The sequence below is a fragment of the Eriocheir sinensis genome, chromosome 19 (genome assembly GCF_024679095.1).
Source record: "Eriocheir sinensis breed Jianghai 21 chromosome 19, ASM2467909v1, whole genome shotgun sequence".
Classification (NCBI taxonomy): Eukaryota; Metazoa; Arthropoda; class Malacostraca; order Decapoda; family Varunidae; genus Eriocheir; species Eriocheir sinensis.
The window spans coordinates 13260351-13288254 of NC_066527.1; the positions used below are offsets into that span (position 1 = coordinate 13260351).

General features: G+C 44.4%; 1 protein-coding gene across 1 annotated transcript; it reads right to left on the reverse strand.

The window, feature by feature from the left end:
* Positions 1-759: 759 nt before the first annotated feature.
* Positions 760-27429, reverse strand: LOC127000977 (cytoplasmic polyadenylation element-binding protein-like). Its single transcript, XM_050865151.1, has 10 exons — positions 27266-27429; positions 25677-25857; positions 24669-24781; positions 17994-18116; positions 17399-17538; positions 16569-16692; positions 12913-13156; positions 7902-8093; positions 7494-7660; positions 760-786 (listed from the first exon to the last, which is right to left on the reverse strand). The coding sequence occupies exons 1-10, from the start codon at positions 27278-27280 to the stop codon at positions 760-762; spliced, it is 1326 nt and encodes a 441-aa protein (XP_050721108.1). The 5' UTR covers positions 27281-27429.
* Positions 27430-27904: the final 475 nt, after the last annotated feature.

The window sequence follows — 27904 nt, forward strand, 5'->3', positions numbered from 1 at the left end:
AGGTGTTTCGGCCTGACGGCAGCGACCTCTTCGTCTGCCGCCCGCAGCAGCTGCGGCGGAGGCCGAGGAAAACGGAGCGCTCCGTGGAGCCTGACGTCCTCTGGGTGCGGCGGGAGGGCGGCGCGGCGTGGGCTAAGCCCATGACGGTGCTGCTGGACACCGGCGCCCAGGCTTCCACGTGTCAGAAAGGCGCCGCAAGCTGCTCCTCGCCAGCAGGAAAGGCCGCAGGCTGCCCAAGCGCGTCGTGCTGGACTTGGGCGACGGCTGCCGCGTGAACGCCGCGCCGCTGGAGGAGGTGGCCTCCAACGACTATGACTTCGTCATGGGCGTCTCCCTCCTGTGCAAGTACGGCGCCGTGCTGGACCACGCCCGCCACACGCTCGCCTTCAAGACCGGCTCCCAGTGGCGGGAGGTCAGCACGCAAGGCCCCCAGCAGGCGGTGGTCAGCACACAAAGGTTCCACTAAGCGGCTCGTCGGGAACACGGTGGTGGAGGCGAGAAAAGCGTGTGAGGATAACAGTTACATGGCACACTAAACACCAAGCCAGCACTGGGTTCACAGGGAAGGGTGTGGGCAGCATACCTGCAAACAAAGGCTAGATAATTATGTTCATGGATGGTGAGGTTGCGTGTGGTTAGGTTAACAGGAGCTGCCTTGAATAAGGCCATCGGCCTTACAGACTCCTTATGTTCTTATGTTCTCATTTTCGCTATCTCTCTGTCTCTATCCATCTACCTCTATTACGTTTCAGGTGTACATTAGGAGAGTTTTCGGAGACTAGGAGGCTGTGTCTGAGGAAACACTAATGTCTTTGGGGGTGGACGCAATAAGTCTATATTTCTTTGAACGTGTCGTCTGGCTATACTAAACGCACAGCGGACTAGACTCTCCTTGGCAAGGTCCTCTTGCTCTTTATCAACTCGGCGTGAATTAGCCACAAAACATTTCCTCGTGCGTGAAGCCACGGCACCCAAGCTGTTTTTGCAATGTTTTTCTCCTAATTTCCTAGATGATGCAACATTGCCGCGAAAGTTAAGAGGCAAAAGACTGCTCGCAAGAGGACGGGATTTGATGAGATAAACAGCCTTAGACTTGACTCTGTCAAATAGAGATGTGTGTGTCGAGCCCCTAACATATGAAATGCATACTACATGCGAGGGCGGACAAGGCCCCTGTATATTGACAACATTTGTGAGGGGGAAAAGAACTGGCGGAGAGGGTGCAGGGACCTGACATCGAGGAAGCTGATTTAGCAAGAGATGAGATAATATTATAAAGTTTCCAATTAAGATTTTGAGTTAAGGACAGACCGAAGATGTTAAGTGTAGAAGTTTGTGGCAGCTGAGTGTTGTCAAAAAATAGGGGATAGGTGTTTGGAAGCTTGTATCGAGTTGATAGGTGAAGAAACTGAGTTTTGAGGCATTGAAGGACACAAGGTTCGTCCTTCCTTATTCAGAAAGGATAGCAGGGTCTGAAATTAAACGTTCTGCAGCCTCCAGCCGAGACTCCCGTACTTCCCGTTGGGAGGGTCTTTTGTCAAAAGGTGTTGAGTAGTGCAGAGTGGGCTCATTGGCGTACGAATGAATAGGACAGTTTGTGTTGAAAAGAGGATCGTTAATGAACAACAGAAAGAGGGAGACAGGACAGAACCCTGCGGGACACAACTGTTGATAGGTTTACGGAAAGAAGTGACCGTCTGCCACAGCAACGATAGATCGGGTGGAAGGAACTGTAGGAGGTGCAGTTTGAAAACAAAGATTTGTGCCATACTCTGTCAAAAACTTTCGAGATGTCTAAGACAACAGCAAAAGTTTCATCGAAACGGCTTAGTGAGAATGACCAAGCCAGTCAGGAAGGCCATTGCGGAACCCATACTGGCGATCAGGGAGAAGGTCAGAATTGGATAGATATCTAAGAGATGTCTAAGGCAACAGCAAAAGTTTCACCGAAACGGCTTAGTGAGAATGACCAAGAGTCAGTCAGAGAGCCCCTTGCGGAACCCATACTGGCTATAAGGGAGAATGTCAGAATTGGATATAAACATAGCATCCGTGCTGACACTCTGCCTGGTCAAACTCTTTCGCCTCTGCCTGTCAATATCTACCTTTCCTGGGAGTATGCCTTGCACAGCTCTGTGCCTAAGAAGGGTGACCGTTCCAATAACTCAAACTACTGCCCCATAGATTTACTTTCTTGTTCTATCCAAAGCTTTTTGAATCAATCTTAACCGGAAGATTCAAAAGCACCTTTTAACTTCTGACCTTCATCTGATCGCCAGTATGGGTTCCGCTAGGGGCGTTCTTCTGATGATCTCTTTACCTTCCTAACTGACTCTTGGTCATCCTCTCTTAGCCGTTTCGGTGAAACCTTTGCTATTGCGCTAAACATATCACAAGCTTTTGATAGGTCTGGCACAAATCTTGCTTTCCTAACTACCTCCTGCGGTTTCTATTCTTCTCTCTGTACCTTTATCTCCAGTTTCCTTTCTGACCGTTCTATTTCTGCTGTGGTGGACGGTCACTCTTCTTCCCCTAAACCTATTAACAGTGATGTCCCCAGAGGCGTTCCTAGAGTATTTGGTATCCGGGGCGGAATATAATTTTGAACCCCCTATGGTGTGTGTGTGTATATATATATATATATATATATATATATATATATATATATATATATATATATATATATATATATATATATATATATATATATATATATATATATATATATATATATATATATATATATATATATATATATATATATATATATATATATATATATATATATATATATATATATATATATATATATATATATATATATGTAATATACCATAATATATATATATATATATATATATATATATATATATATATATATATATATATATATATATATATATATATATTCACACAGACATACATATACATACATACATACATACATACGCACGTATCACACACGCACGCACGCATGCACGCACGTGCACGCCCACCCACTGCCCACCTGCCCGCCTTTTGCCCACCTGCCTGCCCACATACCCACCCACCCGCCCACCCACCCACCCACCTCCTATTCACCACACAACATCTATTCTTTGTTTGTTGGAAGTATGTTTGTACAGTTCCGTGCCTAAGAAGGGTGACTGAGCCATCCTCAAACTATCACAGGCTTACTTCAAAGCTTAATCATCCCATCCGGAAGATCCAAAGCACCTCTTTATCCTTTCTATTTCGATCGCTGCATGGACCCGCAAGGGGCTCACTGGGCGATCTCAGCCTAACTCCCTGCCATCCTCCCAGCCTCACCTTGCTTTCAAACTGCCCTCTTTCTCGATTCTTGTCCTCTCTGTTCTCATCCAGCCTCTCTGCAGTGGTGGCCTCCCAAACCTGTCAGCTCTGTTCACCACTTCTCTTCCTGTTATTTCGTCACGATCTTTCCCACAACTGAACCACCTGTTGCCGACGACTTCATTGCATTATTCAGCTTCTTTCAATAGCAGACCATCACACAGGAGGCACATCGACTTGATTGAGAAGCGAACGCTTAACCTCAGACTCAGAACAGCCTGATTGGGGCAGAAAGGATGTGTTCAGCCACCAAAATAATTTTCTCCACTCCATCACTGACAATCTTCCAACATTTATCCCCACTTCTTCGACAACACTTCAGCTGTCACTTTTCTTTCACTCAGTTTAATCAACTGAAACTTCATCTCAACAACTTCCGTTGTTTTTTGTTCAGCTCTTCTGAAGTTTCCCTGTTGTTCTTTCATTTTTTCTGATCTCCCCGCGGCCTTCGTTGCACACGACTTTCACCTGCTCATCCCTATACTGTCCAAACCCCACGCAAGAGCTAACCAGCATCTTCACTCTTTCATCCCTCACGCTGGTGGTAAATCCTGAACAATCTTCCTTCATCTTGTATTTCTCCTGCCTACGACTTGAATCCTCAAGGAGGAGGATCAGGACACATCTCCTCCCGAAATTGGACCTTCCTTTTTCGGTCAGCTCTTTTGACTCTTTTTTAGAGCAAGTAGCGGCTTTTTTTATTATTGTTTCCTTTTTTGTGGCTTTGAGCTGTTTCCTTTGTTGTAATATATATATATATATATATATATATATATATATATATATATATATATATATATATATATATATATATATATATATATATATATATATATATATATATATATATATATATATATATATATATATATATATATATATATATATATATATATATATATATATATATATATATATATATATATATATATATATATATATATATATATATATATATATATATATATATATATATATATATATATATATATATATATATATATATATATATTTTTTTTTTTACAGCAAAGGAGACAGCTCAAGGCACAAAAAAGTAAACATTAATAAAAAAAAGCCTGCCACTTGCTGCTCCTAAAAGAATCCAAAGAGGTGGCTGAAAGATAAGTTGTTTCGGGAGGAGAGGTGTCCTGATACCTCCTCTGAAAGAGTTCAAGTCGTAGGCAGGAGGAAATACAGATGAAGGAAGATTGTTCCAGAGTTTACCAGCGTGAGGGATGAAAGAGTGAAGATGCTGGTTAACTCTTGCATAAGGGGTTTGGACAGTATAGGGATGAGCATGAGTAGAAAGTCGAGTGCAGCGGGCCAGCGGGAGGGGGGGAGGCATGCAGTTAGCAAGTTCAGAAGAGCAGTCAGCGTGGAAATATCGATAGAAGATAGAAAGAGAGGCAACATTGCGGCGGAATTTAAGAGGTAGAAGAATATCAGTATGAGGAGGAGAGCTGATGAGACGAAGAGCCTTTGCCTCCACTCTGTCCAGAAGAGCTGTGTGAGGGAGCCCCCACACATGAGATGCATATCCATACGAGGGCGGACAAGGCCCTGTATATGGACATCAACTGTGCAGGGGAGAAGAACTTGCGGAGACGGTACAGAACGCCCAGCCTCGAGGAAGCTGATTTAGTAAGAGATGAGATATGAAGTTTCAGTTGAGATTTTGAGTTAAGGATAGACCGAGGATGTTTAGTGTTGAGGAAGGTGATAGCTGGTGTTGTCAAAGAATAGGGGATAGTTGTTTGGAAGATTGTGTCGAGTGGATAGGTGGAGAAACTGTGTTTTTGAGGCGTTGAAGGACACCAGGTTCTTCTTGCCCCAATCGGAAATAATAGTAAGGTCTGAGGCTAAGCGTTCTGCAGCCTCCAGCCTTGAGTCGTTAAGTTCCTGAAGGGTGGGTCTTCTATTAAAAGAAGTTGAATAATGCAGAGTGGAATCATCGGCGTAGGAATGGATAGGACAGTTCGTTTTGGAAAGAAGATCATCAATGAACAACAGAAAAAGAGTGGGAGATAGGACAGAACCCTGTGGGACACCACTGTTAATAGATTTAGGGAAGAACAGTGACCGTCTACCACGGCAGAAATAGAACGGTCAGAAAGGAAACTGGAGATAAAGGTACAGAAAGAAGGATAGAAACCGTAGGAGGGTAGTTTAGAAAGCAAGATTTGTGCCAGACCTATCAAAAAGCTTTTGATATGTCCAGCGCAATAGCAAAAGTTTCACCGAAACGGCTAAGAGAGGATGACCAAGAGTCAGTTAGGAAGGCTAGGAGATCACCAGTAGAACGCCTTTTGCTGAACCCATACTGGCGATCAGATAGAAGGTCAGAAGTGGAAAGGTGCTTTTGAATCTTCCGGTTAAGGATTGATTCAAAAGCTTTAGATAGACAAGAAAGTAAAGCAACAGGACGGTAGTTTGAGGGATTGGAGCGGTCACCCTTCTAGGTACAGGCTGTGTGAAGGCATACTTCCAGCAAGAAGGAAATGTAGATGTTGACAGGCAGAGGGGAAAGAGTTTGACCAGGCAGGGTGACAGCACGGAGGCACAGTTTTTAAAGACAATAGGAGGCACTCCATCAGGTCCATAAGCCCTCTGAGGATTGAGGCCAGAGAGGCATAGAAAACATCATTTTGAAGAATCTTTTATAACAGGCATAAAGGAGTCAGAGGGGATGAGTAGGAGGAATATGCCCAGAATCGTCCAGAGGAGTTTTTAGAAAAGTTTGAGAGAAGAGTTCAGCCTTAGAGATAGATGAGACGGCAGTGTTGCCGTCAGGACTGAGTAGTGGAGGGAAAGATGAAGAAGTGAAGTTGGAGGAGATGTTTTTGGCTAGATGCCAGAAGTCACGGGAAGAGTTAGAGAAAGCAAGGTTTTGACATTTTCTATTAATGAAAGAATTTTTGGTTAGTCGGAGAATAGATTTGGCACGATTTCGGGCAGAAATGTAAAGTTCATAATCAGCATTAGTTTGAAGGCTCTGGTATCTTTTGTGAGCACGAGAACAAGCGTGATTAAACCAAGGCTTTTTAGCGTGAGGAGTAGAGAAAGAACAAGGAATGTATGCCTCCATTCCAGAGACAATCACCTCTGTGATGCGCTGAGCACACACAGAGGGTCTCTATCCTGGAAGCAATAATCATTCCACGGGAATGGAAAAGTACATCTCAGGTCGTCCCACCGAGCTGAAGCATAATGCCAGAAGCATCGCCTCTTCGGTGGGTCCAGAGGGTGTACAGGAGCGATAGGACAGGATGCAGAAATAAGATTGTGATCTGAGGAGCCCAACGGAGAGAACAGTTTGACAGAATAAGCAGAAGGGTTTGAGGTAAGGAAGAGGTCTAGAATGTTGGGCCGATCTCCAAGACGGTCAGGAATACGTGTAGGGTGCTGGACCAACTGCTCTAGGTCGTTGAGGATAGCAAAGTTGTAGGCTTGTTCACCAGGATGGTCAGTGAAAGAGGGTGAAAGCCAAAGCTGGTAGGAATATTGAAATCTCCTAGGATGGAGATTTCAGAAGGGAGAGTGGGTCAAGATGTGCTCCACTTAGAATTCAAATAGTCAAAGAATTTTACATAGTTGGTAGAGTTAGGTGAGAGATAAACAGCACAGATGTATTTAGTAATAGAATGACAGTGAAGTCTTAACCAGATGGTGGAAAATTCAGAAGAGTCAAGGTCAGGCACGAGAGCAGTGATGTCGCTAAGCATCGTAGGCTAACATCCAGCTTTGGATTGAAATTTAGGATAGAGATAGTAGGGGAACAGAGTAGAGATTGCTGTCAGTAGCCTCAGAAACCTGTGTTTCGGTAAGGAAATATATATATATATATATATATATATATATATATATATATATATATATATATATATATATATATATATATATATATATATATATATATATATATATATATATATATATATATATATATATATATATATATATATATATATATATATATATATATATATATATATATATATATATATATATATATATATATATATATATATATATGTATATATATATATATATATATATATATATATATATATATATATATATATATATATATATATATATATATATATATATATATATACACACACACACACACACACACACACACACACAATTATTTTACTGAAAAAATGGATAACATATGAACACGTATAAATAAATACAAAAATTTTTATCATGTGCAGGGGGAAGCTTACCTTGCAGGAGTAGACGGGGTTTTTGTTGACCTTCATTGGCAGCGGTCCACTCCAGGTGCAATTTGCATCACACACGGCTGAGGCGTGGGGAAAGGAATTGAAGAATAAAAGTTGTTTGAATGATATCAAATACACAATTTCCATAAAGATGTACTTAATTGTAGAGTAGCTTGGACAAAAAGAATGTCCAGTCCAAAAACTGAAATAACTGAAAAGCAGAGTTTGATTGAGACACAGACTGGATGCCATGATCATAGCTCATTTTTTGTCTTTCACAACTTGGCAAATACACACACACACACACACACACACACACACCAGCAGCACTCCTGTGCATCTTGGCAGCCTTCTCAATGTAATAAGGGTCGCATGGTGAGGAAAGCAGGTTGGCCAGTGCCACAGAGGATTTGTTATGCTCCCCCGTCATCAGACTCTGACCAGTCAGGCTGGGCAGCCGCTGTGATGACAACCAAGCATTCTGCAGCTGGGTCAACCCATTCAGGTCCAGGCCTGCAAGGATACAACAATATCAAGATGATGCACCACTGGAACAAAATTTGATTATTGTCTTTTGGCATTTTCCTTCATCTTCTTTTACATGAACTGGCATGCTCTTGGTATTCCCTGATATTTTCTTGTCTTTGTCCTGTCTTTTTTATTATATAAAATAATAACTCCATAGAGAGGAAGATGTGTGTGTGTGTGTATTTACCTAGTAGTATTTACCTATAATCTGTGCAAATTAACTTGGCAAATTTGCACTGAGAAGCCCCTCCCCCATACTGGCTAAGCTCCGCCCCCCTTTCACCCGATTGGCTGTTCATGACGTCATGTATTGTTTAAGAGACATGTACCAAATATATATGATTGAGATAATCTAGTTAGTTTCATGATTAAAAAATATTTGTAATTTAATTGAATGATGGCACTCTAATTTAACAATCAATGACATCACCTAAGAAACAAAGTACAATAATACTACTACCAGGGTTTTGGGCTGACAGCTACCGAGTGTGGACGTACAAAACTTTCTCTCTCTGTGTGCCAGCCACACGTGACAACCAAAGCCCCCTAGCTGTGCCGAGGGCACGGCAGCCACTATGGCCAGCCCAAGCCAGCCTGATGGGCCACCCACCATGAGACCGAGGTCATTGTTGACGCTGAAATGGATGACCCTTCCCAGGCCGAGGACGTGCGTCACCCCAAGCGGCAGAGGACATCATCGTCCCCCGAACCGACCCAGGGGAAACAGACCCCTACTCCTACTGTCCTTCCGACCCCTCCGTTGTACACCTGAGCCTCCATCCTGCTCCGGACCAAGACGGGGGCGCAGCAGGTGTTCAACAACCCCCAGAAGGTATCGCAAGCCCTCAGCTCCTCTCCCTTAGGGAAGTACGTCCTGGACGGGGAAACCCGTTCCCTGGGCAATGGATCGGCCCAAATCATCGTGGTGTTCGACCATAACCTCCTCAAGGTGCCGGAATTCTCCCAGCCCTCCTTCAAACTGGGGGCGTGGGAGGTCACCTGCAGGAGGGCTGAGAAGGAGAACAACCAATATCAGTACGCCAAGGTGGGGCCACTGGTGGAAGACACCGAAATGGAGCACAACCAGGAGACATTCTGGACCCTGGATGGAGGCGGGTGCATAGACCTCACTTGGATCCTGCCACGTCTCTTGCCACGGACCACCAAGGGGTGGTGGCAGAGGCTCAAGGCGAGAGGGTTACTCCCTAAGAGGATTACAATCTCCGGGCTTGTGTTCTGGCCACGGCCTTTCCTCCTTCCTCTCTTATGATGCCCAGGGTGCCTGAAGATCGGGCACAGTGTTAATACCTGCAGGCTACGAGTGCAGTGTGGTCGGTGTAGTGGCCCCCACGCCTCCAAGCAGGACGACACCGCCTGCTCCCGACCATACCCCTGCTTCCAGTGTGGAGGACCACATGGGCCCAGGTCCATCAAGTGCCCCTTCAACCTCTAGGGCCAGCAGCTCTACACCAGGCTGATGAGTGAGGGGATGCCACTCCACGAGCCCAAGAAACAGCTGCGGGAGCTATAGCTGGTCAGGCCTCAGCCTACCCCTAAACCAACACCACCATTTACACGCCTCCCAGCAAGGCCAGTCCACATGGGTCTCTCATTTGCCTGCATCACCACCAACAATAGGTATGCCTCCCTACAGACCCTAGAGGATGAGGACCCAGTGGAACCAGACTTCAATGACAACCCTGCGCCAATTATTATTTTTTTCACAGCAAAGGAGACAGTTCAAGGGCTCCTGAACAGAGTAAAGGGGAGTGGCCAAAAAGAGAGAGCAATTTTGGGAGGAGAGGTGTCCTGATACCCTCCTCTTGAAAGAGTTCAAGTCGTAGGCAGGGGGAAATATATATGAAGGAAGATTGTTCCAGAGTTTACCACTGTGAGGGATGAAAGAGTGAAGATGCTGGTTAACCCTTGTATAAGGGGTTTAGACAGTATAGGGATGAGCTTGATCAGTAAGTCGTGTGAGGCGAGGTCGCAGGAGGGGGGGAGGCATGCAGTTAGCAAGTTCAGAAGAGCAGTCAGCGTGAAAATATCGATAGAAGATAGAGAGGCAACATCGCGACGGAATTTAAGAGGTAAAAGACTAGCAGTAAGAGGAGAGCTGATGAGACGAAGAGCCTTAGACTCCACTCTGTCCAGAAGAGCTGTGTGAGTGGAGCTCCCCCCCCCCCCACATGTGAGATGCATACTCCATACGAGGGCAGACAAGGCCTCTGTATATGGATAGGAACTGTGCGGGGGAGAAGAACTGGAGGAGACGATACAGAACGCCCAACCTCGAGGAAGCTGATTTAGTGAGAGATTGACCCGGTTCACCCCACACAACGCAGGCAACAGCGGCAGCACTACCGTAAGCCAGCCGCATCAACTCCACACCACCACACAGAGCTTAACCACTCTACAACAGAAGTGGAGGTCCATCAGCCCCCCCACCAACACGCAGAGCCTATGTACCCCCACAAGTGAGGCGGCAGCCCCCCAGCCCTGTCACACTCCAGCTCCACATCAAGCTGCTCACCCCCTACCACACTCCGCCGGCCACTCCAGGCCAGCCATCGCACCGTCATCTTCCTCCACACCACCTGATCAAGAGGAATTCATCCCCAGTTTATTTTCCCTCATCACGAGGGGTTACCACCTATACCAGCAAGGTACTCCTACAAAGGAAATACAGTCGTCCCTCAAATAGTATGGTTTCCAATAGTTCGGTTTTGGTTTTATGTGGATTTTCTAAGAAGATTTTTAAGGATTTTTAAATATCCCAATGAGCAGGAAATTTAAAAATCCTAAAAGATCTTCTATGAGAATCTGTATAAAACCGAAACCGAACTATTGGAAACCGTACTATTTGAGGGACGACTGTACTACGTATCCCTTCCTTACGTTCCTTATCCCTTCTTGGTTTATACGTAATGTTTTTCACTTTCATTCCGAATATTATAACACTTTTTCTTTTCTGCTACATCTCACTAAATCTTCATTCTTTATGACCTTGACCACCTATTTTTCTACATTTTCCCTCTCCTCTTTTAGTTTCTTTTCAATTATTTCCTGGAAGTCTACATTAGCTTTTTCATGCTCTACTTTCCAGGTCTTTATTTCACCCAGTACTTCCTCCCTTACTCTTGTGTGTGTGTGTGTGTGTGTGTGTGTGTGTGTGTGTGTGTGTGTGTGTGTGTGTGTGTGTGTGTGTGTTTGAGCATCTTATTTGCTCCCACTTCCCATGGCATAGTTCATGGACTATCTCCAGTACTTTGTATGTTTCACTTTTATTACAGCAAGTTCAAACCAAAAGTAATATGACTAAACTAGAAGAGGAGAAGGATCAGTAAGTATAACAATCAACTCTTGATCATGTCTAATTTAGCCTGGTTATTCTCGTACCTTTCCAAGCGTATATCCTATAAAGCCACACGTTTTCTATATTCGGTAATTTTATTTTTTCTAGGGACCAGTAATCCATCTTGTTGTATTCAACATGGAATCCTTCTAACAGCAGGTGGGAAGGAAGGCAACACTTGGCAACAGCCAAAATCTTGTTGCATGCAACACATTCTACAAGTAATGTGTTGCTAGCTATTGCATGTCACAAAGTCGCATGCTACATGTTGCTTTGTGCTGAAATGGTTGAAACACCCTTGGCCTACGCAACAATGTAGCAAGTAATATGTTAAAATGTTGCCTCAGAGGAATCACTCCTTCAGGCAACATGCCTCCTTGTTGAAAGCCACATTCAGCAAAAATGTTGAAAGTCAATCATGTTGCAAGCAACATGTTGCCTGTGTTGCCTCAGTGGAATTACACCCTAAGAGATAATCTAGTAATGCAGCTTTCCTCATAGATGCATTGAAACGTGGAATGACATTGAAAAGGATATAGTTCAAGCCAAATCTATTTATGAATCTAAAGTTAAACTTGAATGTAGCTTGCTGAATATCACAACTAGTTAAATACAACTATAGTCCGTTTCATTCAGTCTGTCCACTCGCGAATGTAGATGTGGCACCTGCGCATCGTTAGCTCATGATTGCGTGAAGATAAACTTTATATTTTCAGTGATATATTTGAATGTTTGGGTATACATAAAACCCTCAAGCTCTCTTACGTGAACCGCAGACATACCTAATTTCATCGATAATCTACCAAACAAGCACATGAAGGAACAACTTGTATATCAAACAGTATAGTCTGATCATACTCGAACAATCTATAGCCTTTCAGATACCCATATTTCAACTCACTCAGGTACATAAAGTGACATCCGACTCTGCAAGTGTCTATACATAAGGAATTTTGATGTGTTGGATGTAAATAACATGGGTAGCCTAATATTCGAAATAGACTAGCATCGCATTCAACAGTTATTGTTTACTACTTCGTTATTTCGATTATTAATCGATATTTACATACAGTAAATTGTTACGATACCCTTTATTTACACCTGCAGAGCCAGACGTCTTTTAATATGCCTGAAATGAGCTATCAATCAATGAAATTGACAAACCATAGATCTTTTGAGCATGATGTGACTATGTTATTTGATACAAGCTTGTCTTTTCGTGTGCTTGTATATTAGATTATCAATGCAAACGACCGAGTTGTTTTATGTATACATAAACATTCAAATATATTATTGAAAAATAAGCTTGAATGTTGAGTTGAAGTTGAATTTCGTGTATTCATGAACTAGAAATATGCAGGTGCCACATTCATCAAAATTCCCGCTTTCTTGGTGGACAGATGGAATGAAAGACTACAGGTAAATACACACACACACACACACACACACCTTGGGTCACAGGGGCTGGTGAGTGCAGGGTACTATTGGAGAGGCTAGAGGACAGCTGCCTCATGTTGGGAGACACCTGGGACTGCTGCTGGGGCTGCAGGCCAAGCAAGGCACTACTGGAGGAAACCTGCTGGTTGGGGGCACCCATCAAGGCACTATTCGGCACCACAGTGCTACTTCGAGTCACTCTGTCTGGAGATGCCTGGACGGAGACTCGGCTGCCGCCGCCAAGACTCAAAGAATTCTGAAAAATTCTTGAAATGTGTGATACCCTTTGCGTATTTCTTTTTCTTTTTTTTTTACATCAAAGGACACAGCTCAAGGGGGGGGGGGGAAAGCTACTCGCCACTCCCATAATAGATAAAAGTAAAGAGTAGCTAAGAGAGGTCAATTTTGGGTGGAGAGGTGTCTTGATACACTTCTTGAAAGAGGTCAAGTCTTAGGCGGAGGAAATACAGACGAAGGAAGGATGTTCCAGAGTTTACGAGTGAAGGGGATGAAAGAATGGAGACGCTGGTTAACTCTTGCATAAGAGGTTTGGGCAGTATAGGGATGAGCATGAGTAGAAAGTACAGGTAACTCTCGATTTATGTGAGTATTGTGTCCTTGAAGAGGTCGCGTAAATCAAAAACAATGTAAATCAAACAAGAGGTAAGTTTTTATCGAGAAATAAATATTCACTTCATTTAGTTGAGAGAGAGAGAGAGAGAGAGAATATCCATATCACCAAGACATCCACTCAGGCACTCAGTCTCAGCCTCACTCGTGTGAGGAAGAAATGAGGGACACCATGAGCGACTGGATAGTATTGGTACAAGTACCAAGCAGTCTGGTACCGGTACTGTACCGTATAGCCGGTACCGGTACCTGCCCATCCCTATTGTTGAGTAGCGTGGCAGCATGGGTACTGTATTGTTGTTCAAGTGGCGCGTGGTAAGAACAGAGCTCAGCTATGTGGCCGCGGCGCCGTGCGAGTCCAATTGCGTGAGACATCTGGTGACCACTCCATAAAATATCGCATATAAGTGAAAAAACATGTAAATTAAACATTTATTTGGATTTTGGACCCCGCGTTATTTCAAAAACGCGTAAACCAAACTCGTGTAAATCGAGAGTTACCTGTAGTGTGCAGCAGGGCCGCGGGAGGGGAGGCATGCAGTTAGAAAGTTCAGAAGAGCAGTCAGCATGAAAATATCAATGGAAATTGGAGAGGCAACATGGCGGCAGAATTTAAGAGGTAGAACGTTGTCAGTAGGAGAAGGAGCCTTAGGGCCGCTTTCACAGTCGTTTTGTCTGTGTTGATCGTTACCAATGGCGGCGATCGCTGCTATAGAATTTCCACTTAAAACTGGCCGATGGGGTACTGGTGGCTGCGGGGTTAGCCTAGCCCCGCACTTTACCACACACTCTCAACACCTCTCGCTTCCTCTGTAGCTGCCACTACCCCATCGGCCAGTTTCACATGGAAAACTATAGCGTCGATCGGCACCATTGGTAACAAACAAAACGACTGTGTCCAGGAGAGCTCTGTGAGCAGAGCTTCCCCACATGTGGTGCCCATATTACAAACTCTCCCTTCCTGAGTTATTTCCTTAATTCCAACAATATCAGTCAGCCAGACCCCATTCCATGGAATTATTCTTGTAACCACTTTTTCAGGTAAACCCCTTCAACATGAGGACGCGTATACTGCGTCCTTACATACCCCGTACCATATCCAAGGACGTGCATACTGCATCCCGGCTCGCTTTAGCCAATATAAGTTATTTTATCTCTATACTTATGCTTACGTCTCAGAATTATCAATTAATTTAAGTTTCTTTTCATGCACCATTTAATTCTGCATGTTTTCATATATAATACATGATGATTATATTGAGTTTATGGCTGGAAACTCGTTATATTCAATAGTGACATTTGAAATTTGGCGCGCACGGCGATCCTGGATACAGCGCGGGGCACTGTTTTGGCCCGGCCGTAGTGGGTTTGTTTATGTGCACCATTTAATTCCGCATGTTTTCATATGTAATACATGTTGAATATGTTGAGTTTATGGCTAACAACTTGTTATATTCAATAGCGACATTTGAAATTTGGCGCGCACGGCGATCCTGGATACGGCGCGGGGCGCTCTTTTGGCCAGGTGGTAGTGAAAGGGTTAATGGCTAAATGCGACATAGGAAACCTTCAATTCACGTGTTAAAATGACACAAATTTAGAATAACTAACTCAAGTCAGTTTTTAACTTTACATAGCTTGTTTAGAATAACATGCTGTTTGCCAATTCAAGTCACTCTATGGAAGAAGCCAAGAGTTGCTGCAATCCCACAGGGTATAACTCTCCAGTGAAGACCTGTTGGAAATTGAATGGGAGCGCATGAAACAGCTGGGGGAGGCACGAGCAGCAGCAACCTCAGCAGCATACGATCCGTTACAAGCTTTAATAACCAAGAACTTGTCTGAGTGCCTGGGGCTCGTCAGAGAAGCACTGGCCACTAGCCACACAAGTCTTGAGTCCGTGATTGGGGACTGGTGGGAGAAAGTTTTTTATTTATGTGAATTTTACTCAAACTTTGTCACAAGCATGCCAAGGGTTTACAAACCTGCGAGAATTTTATCAAATAATTAGTCTTTTTATTCGGTGCAGATGATCCCCTTGAAATTTTAAGCCAGAGGAACGCAACACCCGGACTTCACGTCTATTCATGTGGGAAAATTGTTTAGTTTACACGATATCTAAATTACACAATCCCTTCAGGAACTCATCCCTCAAGTGAAGCATGTGGAATTAAATGAACATAAAAAAAAAAGTTTAGAAGCTGGCATTGATTTTTGAACTGAAAATAACTGACATCTTAGTAAGGGAGAGCTTGGAATATGGCTGTGAGTGAATGACTACTAAAAGCTAAGGAAACAATCTCCATGCAACTGTTTGTTGTAGTAATGAATCCATTAACTCTGCACAATTTTCCTATCAAACTGCAATGTCCTTCCCAAGTCTATGTGTGATTGAAGGATGACTGGTGAAGTGTCTACATACAACCTCGTGTAGGCCTTGGGTGGTCATCCTCAGATGCTTCCACCTCTCACATCAGTTATTTCCAAAGGCCAAAAAAATGAGATTAATCGGGTTCTCATGCCTTCTTTTCACGTTCATGGTACAGAAGCTTTGTCAAATTATCACTATGCTCGTAAAGCTACCCACGGAAATACCCACAACTCCTATGAAGTCAAACGAGTGTGCTTGGGAGTTAAAATGTATAACCTCTTCACTATGGCCGGGCCAAAACAGCGCCCCACACCATATCTGAGATCGCCGCGCGCGCCAAATTTCAAATGTTGTTATTGAATATAACAAGTTTTCAGCCATAAACTCAATATAAACATCATGTATTATATATGAAAACATGCAGAATTAAATGGTGCATATAAAGAAAGAAGTTAACAGATAATTTTGAGGTGAATATACCCATATACGGCCCATATACAGAGATTAAATAACTTTTATACGGCTAAAGCGAGCCAGGACGCAGTATGCGTGTCCTCAGATATGGTATGGCGCACGTAAGGAAACAGTATACGCGTCCTTGTGTTGAAGGGGTTAAGACTATGGCCCTTAACTTCAGCACAGTTTTCGTGATGGCCACTGTACTCACCACCAAGTCAGCGAGGGTGGCAGCTTCAGCCACCTTGTTGGCGTTGTAGTCATGCATGGCAACGTTGGCATCCTGGCACCCCATGAGGATTGCTTCTCCCATGGTAGGGCTGCCGGGTTCACTGCTGGAAGATGAAATGAGAGCCGTATTAATCATTAAGGAATTGATCTTAAATTTACCACAATATTACCAATTGTAGAATGTCTCAAGGGCAGAGAGAGTGATATAGAAACAGAGTCTAACTACAGATCACGAAGTTACCGCTGGCACTCAATGGAGAACATATCATACCCAACTACACAACTATCCAAGGGCTCAAAGGGAAACAACTATTCAGCTATCATACAAAACTATCCAATACCAACTGTTTGTCCTCAACTTCTTACATCAGTAACCATGTTGCTTTCATTGATATTTCCCTGCTAACTGAACACCCCACCCTTCCTGACCCCTCAATGCACAAGAATCTTCCCAGTGCTGTCAAACTTCCTTTTGCAAGTTAACCAGTCATCTCAATCTTTCGTCGCTTTCACTGGCAACTTTGGAGCAGCCTCTCTCTTTACTTCTTCCTTCCTGTGACGAACTTTCAAAAAGAAAGTATCAAATCACTTTTCTTGTTAAGTTGGACCATAATTTCAACATCCTTAAGTTTCACTATCTTTATTTATTTATTTATTTTTTACATCCCCGCCTAGAGCGCCGGTAGGCTTTCTTCAGGGGCCAGATGGTCGGCCCAAGCCTGTCGTGGCACAGGCAATTTTTTTAAAGTGGCACAAGTTATGCTCGATTCACCTTTAAAGGAAAATAAAAAGAAAACAACGCCACACTACCTGCTCGTGGATGGCTTCATGCGCCGGCCCACACTGGCAGGGGACTGGGAGTAACTGAAGGACTGCCTTGAGTTGCTGGACCCGCTGGACTGGGGACTCTCGTCCATGTACCCGAACACACTGTTGTTACGCCCACACCCCTGAATGGAGAGAAAGGCTTGGAAGTTGGAAGACATGAATGGAGTTAAGAATTCCTAAGTTTTCTACCTCCCACTCTATCATTCTTTCTCATTTTCCTTTTTACTCCATGGAGCAGTGGATAGCCTGTCTAGCTGTGAATCCTGGCCCGGGCAGTTGGTGTGCAGCTCACTCGGCTATTCATCCTCCCTTTCGGGCTGGTCAATAAATGGGTACCTGGGGAAGGCAAACTGTGGCAATCCCAGACTCCACACTGGTCCATGTCAAGGGGTAATAGACTCTTCCCATCAGTCAAAGGGCTGATGCAACGGCTGAGCAATGCAGCTAAGCGCAGCTATGGCGTATGCACCCACCTTTACCTTTTATGAATATGTGTACACTAAAGTCCTGCTAATTGCCCCCAGCAGACATAAACCAGCACTGGCCACACGTTTTTAGTCCGGCTCTGCATACTGACCTGTGAGGTGGAGCGTGGAGTGAGGGGGTTGGGGGAGGAACTGTCGGAGCTGTAGCTGTATGTCTGTGCCAGCAGGCGGCTCAGGGGGATGCTGGGATCGCCGCCATTACTGTTCTGCTGCAGCTGTGGGGCGTCATGAGGGGAGGAAAAAGGAAAGGGGAAGTGAGTGCTCAAACCCAACACATTACGAAACTATTATCAAGATGCTTTGGTCATCACTACAAATACAGTAAACCCTTGACCTAACTGGGTTGGAACTTAGCCCGTTGATGCTGAAAGTCTGTTAGTAGAGGTGGAAATTTACAAATTCATATAACAGTAACGAATTTAATAAACGCATGTACATGGTGTTTAGTGGGTATGTTGTCTGCAAGTTGTCTGTATAGCTGCACAGCACACTTAGTGACGTACTGCAAGGCACCGAGGCTTGCAGGCTGACGGTGGTGCCCTGAGGGGGTCTTATTGTTATGGGTATAATACAAGTATAAGACATGTACACCAAGTCCACGATTGAAAAGAGATTTTCATTCCCCAAAATTTACTCGTAATAAAGTAGAAATTTGTTAATCCAAGTGAATTTTCCCATTTAATTCCATTATAGAAAATGAGATGCATTCCTGTGTGCTCCCCAAAAGTTTAAAAATCCAAGACTCAAAATAATAAAGAGAATACCTGAACAACTAGAATCACACAAACTTGGTAAATTTGGAAAAAATATTAACTAAAAAATTAATAATGAACGTACTTCCATAATAAGTGCTTCAAATTTTGGTGGTGTGACGTGTGTGTGTATGTGTGTGTGTGGCCTGATCATGAGTTGGACTCGCTTTCGCCAGCAGGTACCTTCCCGACATGAGCAAGTGCTCATTAGTCCATCTCTGGGTATTGCCAGGACCTCACACACAACACATCCCATCCACCTTGCTCAAGGGGGTACAGTAACCACTCCTAGTCAACGGAAAGAATCCAGCCTGAGCGGGGCTCAAACTGACGCCTGTTTGGCCGTGAAGCCTTGCAGTGCGGCGCTCTAGCCGATTGAACTTCAGGAGCGGAGCGGAGTGTGTGTGTATTTACCTAGTTGTATTTACCTACTTGTGACGTATGGGAAAAGAGCTACGCTCGCACTGTCCCGTCTCCATATCCTCTCTTATCCAACTTTTCCTTAAAATCATGAATGTTTCTTGCACAAACCACCTCCTTCTCCAGTTTATTCCATAGCTCAATGCTTCTGTTTGGGAAGCTAAACTTTTTCACATCTCCCCTACACGTGGTCGCCCTCAACTTCTTTCCATGTTCTCTCCTTTCTCTCTCGCTCCACACACACAGGTCCTCTCTGTCCAGATTCTCCACCCCGCTCGCCACCCTGTACACCGCTATCAGGTCTCCTCTTTCTCTTCTTCTCTCCAGGGTTGTGAGCCCCATGCTACTGAGTCTCTCCTCGTAAGTCTGATCCCTAAGTTCCGGTACCATCTTAGTTGCCACTCTCTGTACTCTTTCCAGCTTTCATTTGTTCTTCTTTTTGTGAGGAGACCAGACCACTGCTGCATACTCCAACCTTGGCCTTATCATTGTAACTATTATATTCTTCATCATCTCTTCGTCCAAATACACAAATGCCGTCCTCATGTTCTTCAGCAAATTCATAGTTTGTCCTGTTATCCTGTTGATGTGTTTGTCCGGTGACATTCTCTGAGATAGCCACTCCCAAATCTTTTTCTTCCACTCCTCTGCATATTATCTCACTTCCCATCTTATAATCATATTCACATCTTCTATCACTCCTACCAAACACTATTTTTTTACATTTCCCAAGGTTGAATTCCATCTGCCATGTACCATTCCACTCCCATATTTTGTCCAGGTCCCTCTGCAATGCCTCACATCATCGACTCGTCTCAATAGCTTTGCATAATCTGCAAAAAAAACTCACATAGCAGGTCACTCCGTCCACCATATCATTTATATAAACAGCAAACATTATTGGTGCCAGCACTGAACCTTGTGGGACCCCACTCCTCACTGGGCACCAGTTGGAAACCTTATCCTTGATTACTGTCCTCATTTCCCTGTTAGTTAGGAAGTCCTCCAGCCACTTAATCAGTCCATCACCCACTCCACCCCTATTTTTAATTTTCCAAGTCTTCTGTGCGGTACTTTGTCGAATGTCTTTTTCAAATCCAGGTACACTCCATCCCCCCAGCCTTCTCTCTCTTGTATTAGATCTGTCACCCTTGAGTAATAACATAAGTTGGTGACACACTATTTTCCTCTCCTAAATCCAAACTGGCAATCCGAGGTAATTCTCTCCCTTTCTAAAAACTCCGACCACCTGTTTTTAACTAGCCTCACACATATCTTCGCAACCACACTAGTGAGTGATACCGGTCTGTAATTTAATGGGTCCTCTCTCTTTCCTCCTTTATAAATTGGTACTATGTTTGCTCTCTTCCAATCTTGTGGTACCCTTCCATCACTCAGGGAAGTGCTCATTATGGAGTGCAGTTTCTCTGCAAGTTGCTAACTACATTCTTTCAGGATCCACCCTGATGCCTTTCTTTACATGTGTGTGTGTGTGTGTGTGTGTGTGTGTGTGTGTGTGTGTGTGTGTGTGTATCACCTTTAACCCTCTGAGTACCGATGACGATACGGTATCGTCACCACTGGATGTTACCGCCAGTACGGGTGACGATACCACATCGTCACTGAGTTACCCTTACACTCGGTCTTATTTCGCGAAAAGTTTTGGTTCCCCGAAGACCAGCCGGGTATCACGTGATAGCTAGAGAGTTGGGCTAGCCTCTCCCAGGTTCTCGTGATCCTATGGGATACGCCACATAGTGAAAACAAAGGAAAAGTTCAGGACAGCTTACCACCCTCTGCCAAAAACAAAATGTTGCTTCCCATACGGGTGACGATACCGTATCGTCATTTTATAATTTTCAAAACCGGTCTTATTTCTCGAAATATAATTGTTCCATGATGCACTGAGTGTAAAAAGTGTGGAACTACAAAACCGCGCTGAAACGGAGTGGCGGGCACAGCCGCATGAACTCGCTCTCGGCTGAGCGGGGCTGGACGGGTGGGGCGGGGCTGCGGGTGAGATGAAGGGGGTACACTTCTAAGCTACGGAAAGGGGAATGACAACATTTTTTATGGTTTTGGGATAGATTCGAGTGTTTTGAAAGAAAAAAATTTTTTTTGCACATAGTGCGGTATGGGGTGTACTAGTTTTCTCGCCATAGCGCGGTACTCAGAGGGTTAATATATACGTGTGGAAGAGGCACCATGTTAAAATGTACTATACTGGTGTTCGGGTATCCGTCAGTCATTATATGGTAACCAACGCCACAGAGCACTGCCATTCTCTCCAACATTCATATATATATTGTAAAGTGTTACTCTAAACACTTCACCGACACTTGCAAATACTTTCCTATTTTCCATTACATATACATCCCGGGATATTATATGACTTTCTTGTGGTGTAAATGCATTCTTCATTTGAATGGGAACCACAAGGAGGAAAACATTTAATCAGGCGGCCTAAAGAGACGTACTTTATGTACTTCAGACAAAAAGTGCCAAAGCTGGTACGTTCTTACCAAAACTGCCAACAACGGTTTGAACTAATGTAACTGAAGGATGGGAGATGAGATAAAGGGAGGAGGGCAAGATGGCAAACAGACTCAATTGCAGTCAAGCACGGTCAGTTAAAAAAATATTCTTGGTCGATCCCCGTAGATTTCTGACCCTCTGACCTTGTCTGTTAAATCCAAAATCCATAAAAAGTGGGTCCATTGAACTGAGGGTTTACTGTATCTTCAAGTAAAGTTAGTCAAGTTCTCATGGATGCTTTCTTGCTCAAGGTGCAGAAGCCTTGTTACACTGTCTACTGCAGTGGTAACAATCATATATATCTAATCTTTAACCTGTACTGCTCTTTTATGATAGCCTGGCATAGCCTACCTTAGACATGCTCAAAATACTTACTGTAGCCTGCAGATAGTCTACATCTAACAAACATATTTTATTATTATTATGGAATCAATAAAAGAAGTATTATTATTTTCTATTATCTTTTTCTTCTAAATGACAACACCAAAAGCAAAAAGTGGAGGTATTTTCCTTTCCCTTTTTCTTTTTATATACCCCTTGGGTAATTTTCCTTACAGTTAACCCCTAGGGTACCAGCAGCGTGTATCTACGGCGGCGGCGGCGGGTAGGCGCACGCTGTGTGCCAGCACCGTTTTTCTACAGCGGCAATTTAGAAAAATCACCGTGGCCTTATTTTGACTGAGAAGCTTTTCATACTTTGTCAGGACTCTATTCATACCTTTACCCCTCCTAGTCACTGATCTTCACCCACCCCACCAAGCCTCTTGGGATCCCGAGGGTACGAGCCCCTTTCCTGACCTGACCGCAGTGCAGGGAGGATATCTCACCGCGCAAAGCATATTTTGCGAACGTCCAACTTTGCTTGTGCCCTTGATGAAGCCCCTAGTGACTTCACGGATAGTGATTCGAGTGACTCTGAGTCTGATAGTGACCTTGATAAAGATTATATACAGTAAACCCTCTGGTATCTGGGTTAATATAGCCACGGGGGCACCCGGATACGGGAAAAACCCAGATATGGTGTAGGTTAAGTCTACGGACCCGAAAACCCAACTTTCGATCATGGGCTGCCATAATGGCAACAGCAGAGTACTGCATAGGTGCTTCTGTCCATACTTATAATATTGTACGCCCAATGGCTTTGTAGCAGTCAGTCTGCACCAGGGAGTGAAATGCACATGATTGATGTGCTCTGGGCGCTGAGAAAAGGGTTCGAGCAGCATTGTCACGGTTAGCACTCGCGGCAATCTCTCCCTGGCTTATCGCAGACCCGCTGCACCTTGGAAGGATCTGTTACTTGGGATTCGGCGATTAGGCGCGACAGCCTCAGCCGCTAACCCATTGCTGGGGTGCCTAGCCCCGTGTTCACAGGCAGCAGCTAATGTTCCCCTGCCTGGCCAATCACACCAGCGGGGCCTGGACCCAACCCAGAAAAGCCCAGGTATTTGTGGCAGCTTAACTGCCCAAGTCTGCACCATCGTGTTTACCACATAGGCTTCCGAGCAGACCCAGCACTGCCACAAGAAACTTTTTACGGGTCCAGTTTTACAAAACTGGAAGGCCGATGCTCTGTGCTGTTCTTAGGTGCGTGCCTGCGGCTTTATCGCTGCGTAGCTGCATTAGCAACCTCATGGCTACGAGCACCGCGGGCATACCAGAGCGATACCCGAAGCCGTCCAGGCCAGCAACGGGCATCAGGCGCTCAAAGCAGGGTTCTATATGGACGCCCGGGCAGACACCCCAGGGTGCTACCTTTTTAAGCTCGGCAAGGAACCTGAAGGCCCACAGACGCCGGGCAAGTACGCCAGGCCGCCCCACTCTGAGTGTGAGTGGGGAACCAAGGAGTCAAAGACAACCTGGCGCATCCGCTTGCGTGGTGATCTGTGGCTGTTTAGTTACACTGTGTTGCCCTTTTGAGCCAGGGGGGCGGGTACCCCCTGCACAGTGCTTCCAGCGGGACCACGGGGAGGCCAGCCACAAGAAGTAACCACGATTTACGGCCAGCCCGCACCTCCAGATCGGGCTGGCCCACGGGACTCCTGAACCCCTGCGGGCCCCTTTACTCGCCCTACCGTAAGCATGGTAAAATCCTTCTTTCACATGTCGGACCGAGGGCGGTACTTATCCGCATTTCTTATTCCGCACAGATTCCCGCAGGAGTGCTAGCGGACCCGCATGCCTTCTCCACGGGGACGGAGACTACTTACCTAGTCCAGTCTGGATTTAGGCAGTCATCAAGGCTTAAGCTAGGGTTCGCACTGCGTTTCATTTGAACAGTTCTTTAATTGACACACCCGTCATTTAAACCTGCACTGCCTTGACTCTCGTCACTTCGATATGGTCTGCAGCGCTCGGCAAGAACATTTACGTGCCAGTTGTACTGAGAAGCACACAGCTTTCCTGTGAACCTTCGCACCAGGACGTCAATATCATTGGTACGTGAAAGCTGGAGCGTGCCTTACGGGTGCGGTACGCCGCCTGGGCAGAGCTTAGAGGCATTGTGCGGGCTATTTGAACGACTTTTGGCAGCGTGTGACAATTTTTTTATATTTTTTTTGAAAAAATCAAATATTTTTTAAAACTCCCGGATACGGTGCACCCGGATAACTGAGGGTTTACTGTATACGTATAGTGATAGTGGCAGCTCGAGTGGTGAGGAAAGTGAGGTGCCCACGCCTCGCCACTCGCATTATGCCCAAGCAAGGAGGGTTTTCAAACCCTCTGCTGCCTCTCAGGCCAAAGCTGAAGTTTGACAGACGAGCTCCCTGGAGCGAGTAAGTCTATGGAAACTTCCGGCGCCTAGAAATCATGGAAATTTTAAGAAGTGAGTAGTAAAATGTATCAAGTATGTGTTGTCTTATCATTCTAAACACTTTTCCGAAAAAAAAAAAAAAAAAAAAAAAAAAAAATCCCTTGGCACCAGGGGAAGGTTTTTTTTGCAAAAAATGCGTGGCACTAAGGGGGTTAATCAATCACCAACAAAACCCTAATAAAAGAAGCATCATTATCTATTATCTTTCTCCTCTCAATGACAACACACAAACAAGAGTGGGACCACACCTGCAGCGGCTTCTTCAGGCTACCAGAGCCAAGAGGCCGAGGCGAAGACTGGCCCTTCCAGTTATTTAGCTGCATCGCTCCTGAGCCGTTCATCAACTCGTACAGCATCATGTCTGGGAGGAAAAGAGGGATAAAGATCTACCACCTCTGTGAGGTAGTCTGGACATTCTAAGGGTAATGTAGAGTGGCCTTTTGAAAGGGTGCATGGGAGTTATATAGCTCAGCACAAGCGAGGTGGTTTGGAAATATGGGAATGCAAGATGGTGGTTTTGTGAGTGCGTCAATATATGAGAGCAAGGGGTGGTGAAAAAGACTACAGCTAAGGAGGATTGATAGCATTGAGTACTACATGGAGGGAGTAGGAAGGAGTTGAGAAAGTTGGAAAATAGGAGTAACTGAAGAAAAACTTGACTTCTGCCCTGATCACATTCTCAACTCTCAAGGGAAGTTACCTGGTAAAAAAAACCATGGCATCAGTTATAAATAGATCTCATCACAGGACTTGGCTGCTTGCTGCGAAAACTGAATAAATATTAGCCCAAACTGCTGTAGGTCAGAAAATACAAATAGAGTGAGCAAGCTGTTTTACAAGACCCCGAAACCCACATTCTGAAGCTTCATTTGTCCTGTGTGAGATGACCGACTCAATGATATCTGAATTAAATCTCTTCTTTGAGTGTGTGTGTGTGTGTGTGTGTGTGTGTGTATTTACCTAGTTGTATTTACTAGTTGTATTTACCTAGTTGTGACATACGGGAAAAGAGATACGCTCGCGCTGTCCCATCTCCATACCCGTTTTTGTCCAACTTTTCCTTAAAATCATGAGTGTGTGTGTGTGTGTGTGTGTGTGTGTGTTCCTCTCAACTATTTTCCGCTCCTCCAATCATCCTTTGCCTCTGTCACGGTCTTTCCTTCCCCCTTCTCCCATCCTCACTCTTCCTTCCCTCTCCTTCCAACTTTATCAGTTTTCTGTTTATACCTAACATGCTCCCTCTCTCTCTCTCTCACCAATGGAAGCCTTGGAGGTGGGGGAGGCAGCAGCATTGGTGTCGGGCGAAGTCAGGCTGTGGAGGTCGAGGGAGTTGTTGAGGAAGGAGTTGATACGCATAATGGTCCCCAGGTTGCTGCCATCGCCTCCCTCTGAGCAGCCCCCAAGACTCAGGGACCCGTACAGTTCACTCAGCTCACTCTGGAGGGATGGCAATGGCAATGGCAAAAAAAGCATGGTTAAGGTCAAATACTCTGCGTTCCTTTTATTTAGCAGCATCAAGGACAGCCTCATACCCAAGCAAGTCACGCTATCAGCTCCTGATAAGGCACAAGGTGCTCATGAGCCCAACTACCTAACAACCATACACAAGTTTACTGCTAGACACGTAAACTAGATCCACAGCCACACGAATCCCATGTAAATACTTCAGTGACGCCAGTAACACATTTAGGGTGAGTAAAAAAAACGTGTTAAACACTGAATAGCCGTGAATCACACGGTTACAAACGACGCCACCAACCTCACTCCCATAGCCTATGCATGCACTCAGGAGTTAAATGCCCCAGATTAAACTGTCATACGCATCACTTGTATGGTTAAGTAAGGCCGGGAACAGACTGAAAACACGTGGAAAACATTAATCATAAAATCATAAAACATACTGTGCAAACGATGCAATCAGTTAGACAGCCATACACAAGTTAGATGCCACAAGTTTACCACATCCACTATAACGCGCTAACTTATATAGCTCAGTAACACCTGGAACACACTCAAGATTATGGAAAATACTTGTAAACATTACGTATATAAGCAGTAACATGCGGTGCAAACGACGCCATCAACCAAACAGCAATACAAATGAGTAAAATGCCACAACTTAACCACACCCACTACCACACACTCGCTTATATGGCTCATTGACACCAGGGAGACATTTCAGATCAATCAAAACACGTGTAAACCCTTAAACAACCATAACGCATACGGGGCAAACGACGCCATCACTCAAGGCAGCCACACAGGAGTTAATGTCACAAGTCAGACCACATCCTCTATCACACACTTACTTCTATGGCTCAGTAACACCAGGGAAACACTTGAGACCAATGAAAAGTTGAAGAAAACGTGGAAAGCCTTAAAGAACCATACATACGGTGCAAACGACGCCATCAGGCAGGCACGGATTAAAGGCCTGAGAACTTAACCACACCCTCTACCACTCGTTTACTTATATGGCTCAGTAACGCCAGGGACACACTCAGGTTATGGCCGACACGTCTGAACCATAAAATAAACACGAATAAGGTATGAAATAAGGACGAGAAACTGCAAGGGACGGTATTAACCAGACATATCAAAGTCACGTCTGCCAAAATTTTCCATCAACCAAATACGAAATGCAACAACTCTACCACATCCACTACCACACGCTTACACAATGAAGACAACCACGTCATAGTTAACACGCCCAAACCATTAAATAAACACGTGCGAGACATCAAATAAGGACAAAGTGCAGACAAGGGACGCCATCAAGCATCAAGGTCATAGGTCTGCCATCAATCTCAATAGTACATATCACGCTTCACACGTTCATACTCACCATTCCACTCTGCATGGTTGCGTCTCTCACTCTCGAGACAATTTACATAGGATAATTAAAATCGCAGGACCTCCGCAGGCTCTCCACGGTGCTAAAATACTGAACGGCGTGCACGGCCAACCTTCCCTCTCGCTGCGAATCGTCCATCTTCTGCGCAGGTGGAGGGGTCTCGCTCTCCTTCGGCCGTTTAGTGCATATTCTGAGCATTTTCCCGGCGTTTTATGGTACATTAGAATAGGTAGAATATGAATAAATAAATTGTGACCTAAGACAAACTGATTTCCTCCCTTTTTCAGCGTTAATGAGATTTTAATAGCGATTCGAACGGAGCTTTAACGCATTCGAGCACTTGTTAAATAGTTATATAAGTCGTTTATCAGACTTTTCTGTACGATGAACTCAAATAAAAATATCTACTAATAAATTACTACGAAATTTGAACTTACATAGGTTTCGTAATTAACTTACAGATGAAATTCTGTTTCTATAATTCGGCCGTTTTATATTTACCGTAGTAGGTGTTATTAAAATCACATTTCCACTGGTTTTATGCACTGGAGAGAGTAATGGGAGAAGTGGTAGCCCCGTAGTTCCATTGTTAACAGGCTATTATTCAGTTTGAGTAGTTAGGCCATATCC

Coding starts and splice junctions, on each gene's coding strand:
- LOC127000977 (XM_050865151.1), bottom strand. Junction 24,782..25,676: donor CACCTCCAAGGCTTCCATTG/GTGAGAGAGAGA, acceptor TTTTCCTCCCAG/ACATGATGCTGTACGAGTTG. Junction 7,661..7,901: donor GATGCACAGGAGTGCTGCTG/GTGTGTGTGTGT, acceptor CCCACGCCTCAG/CCGTGTGTGATGCAAATTGC.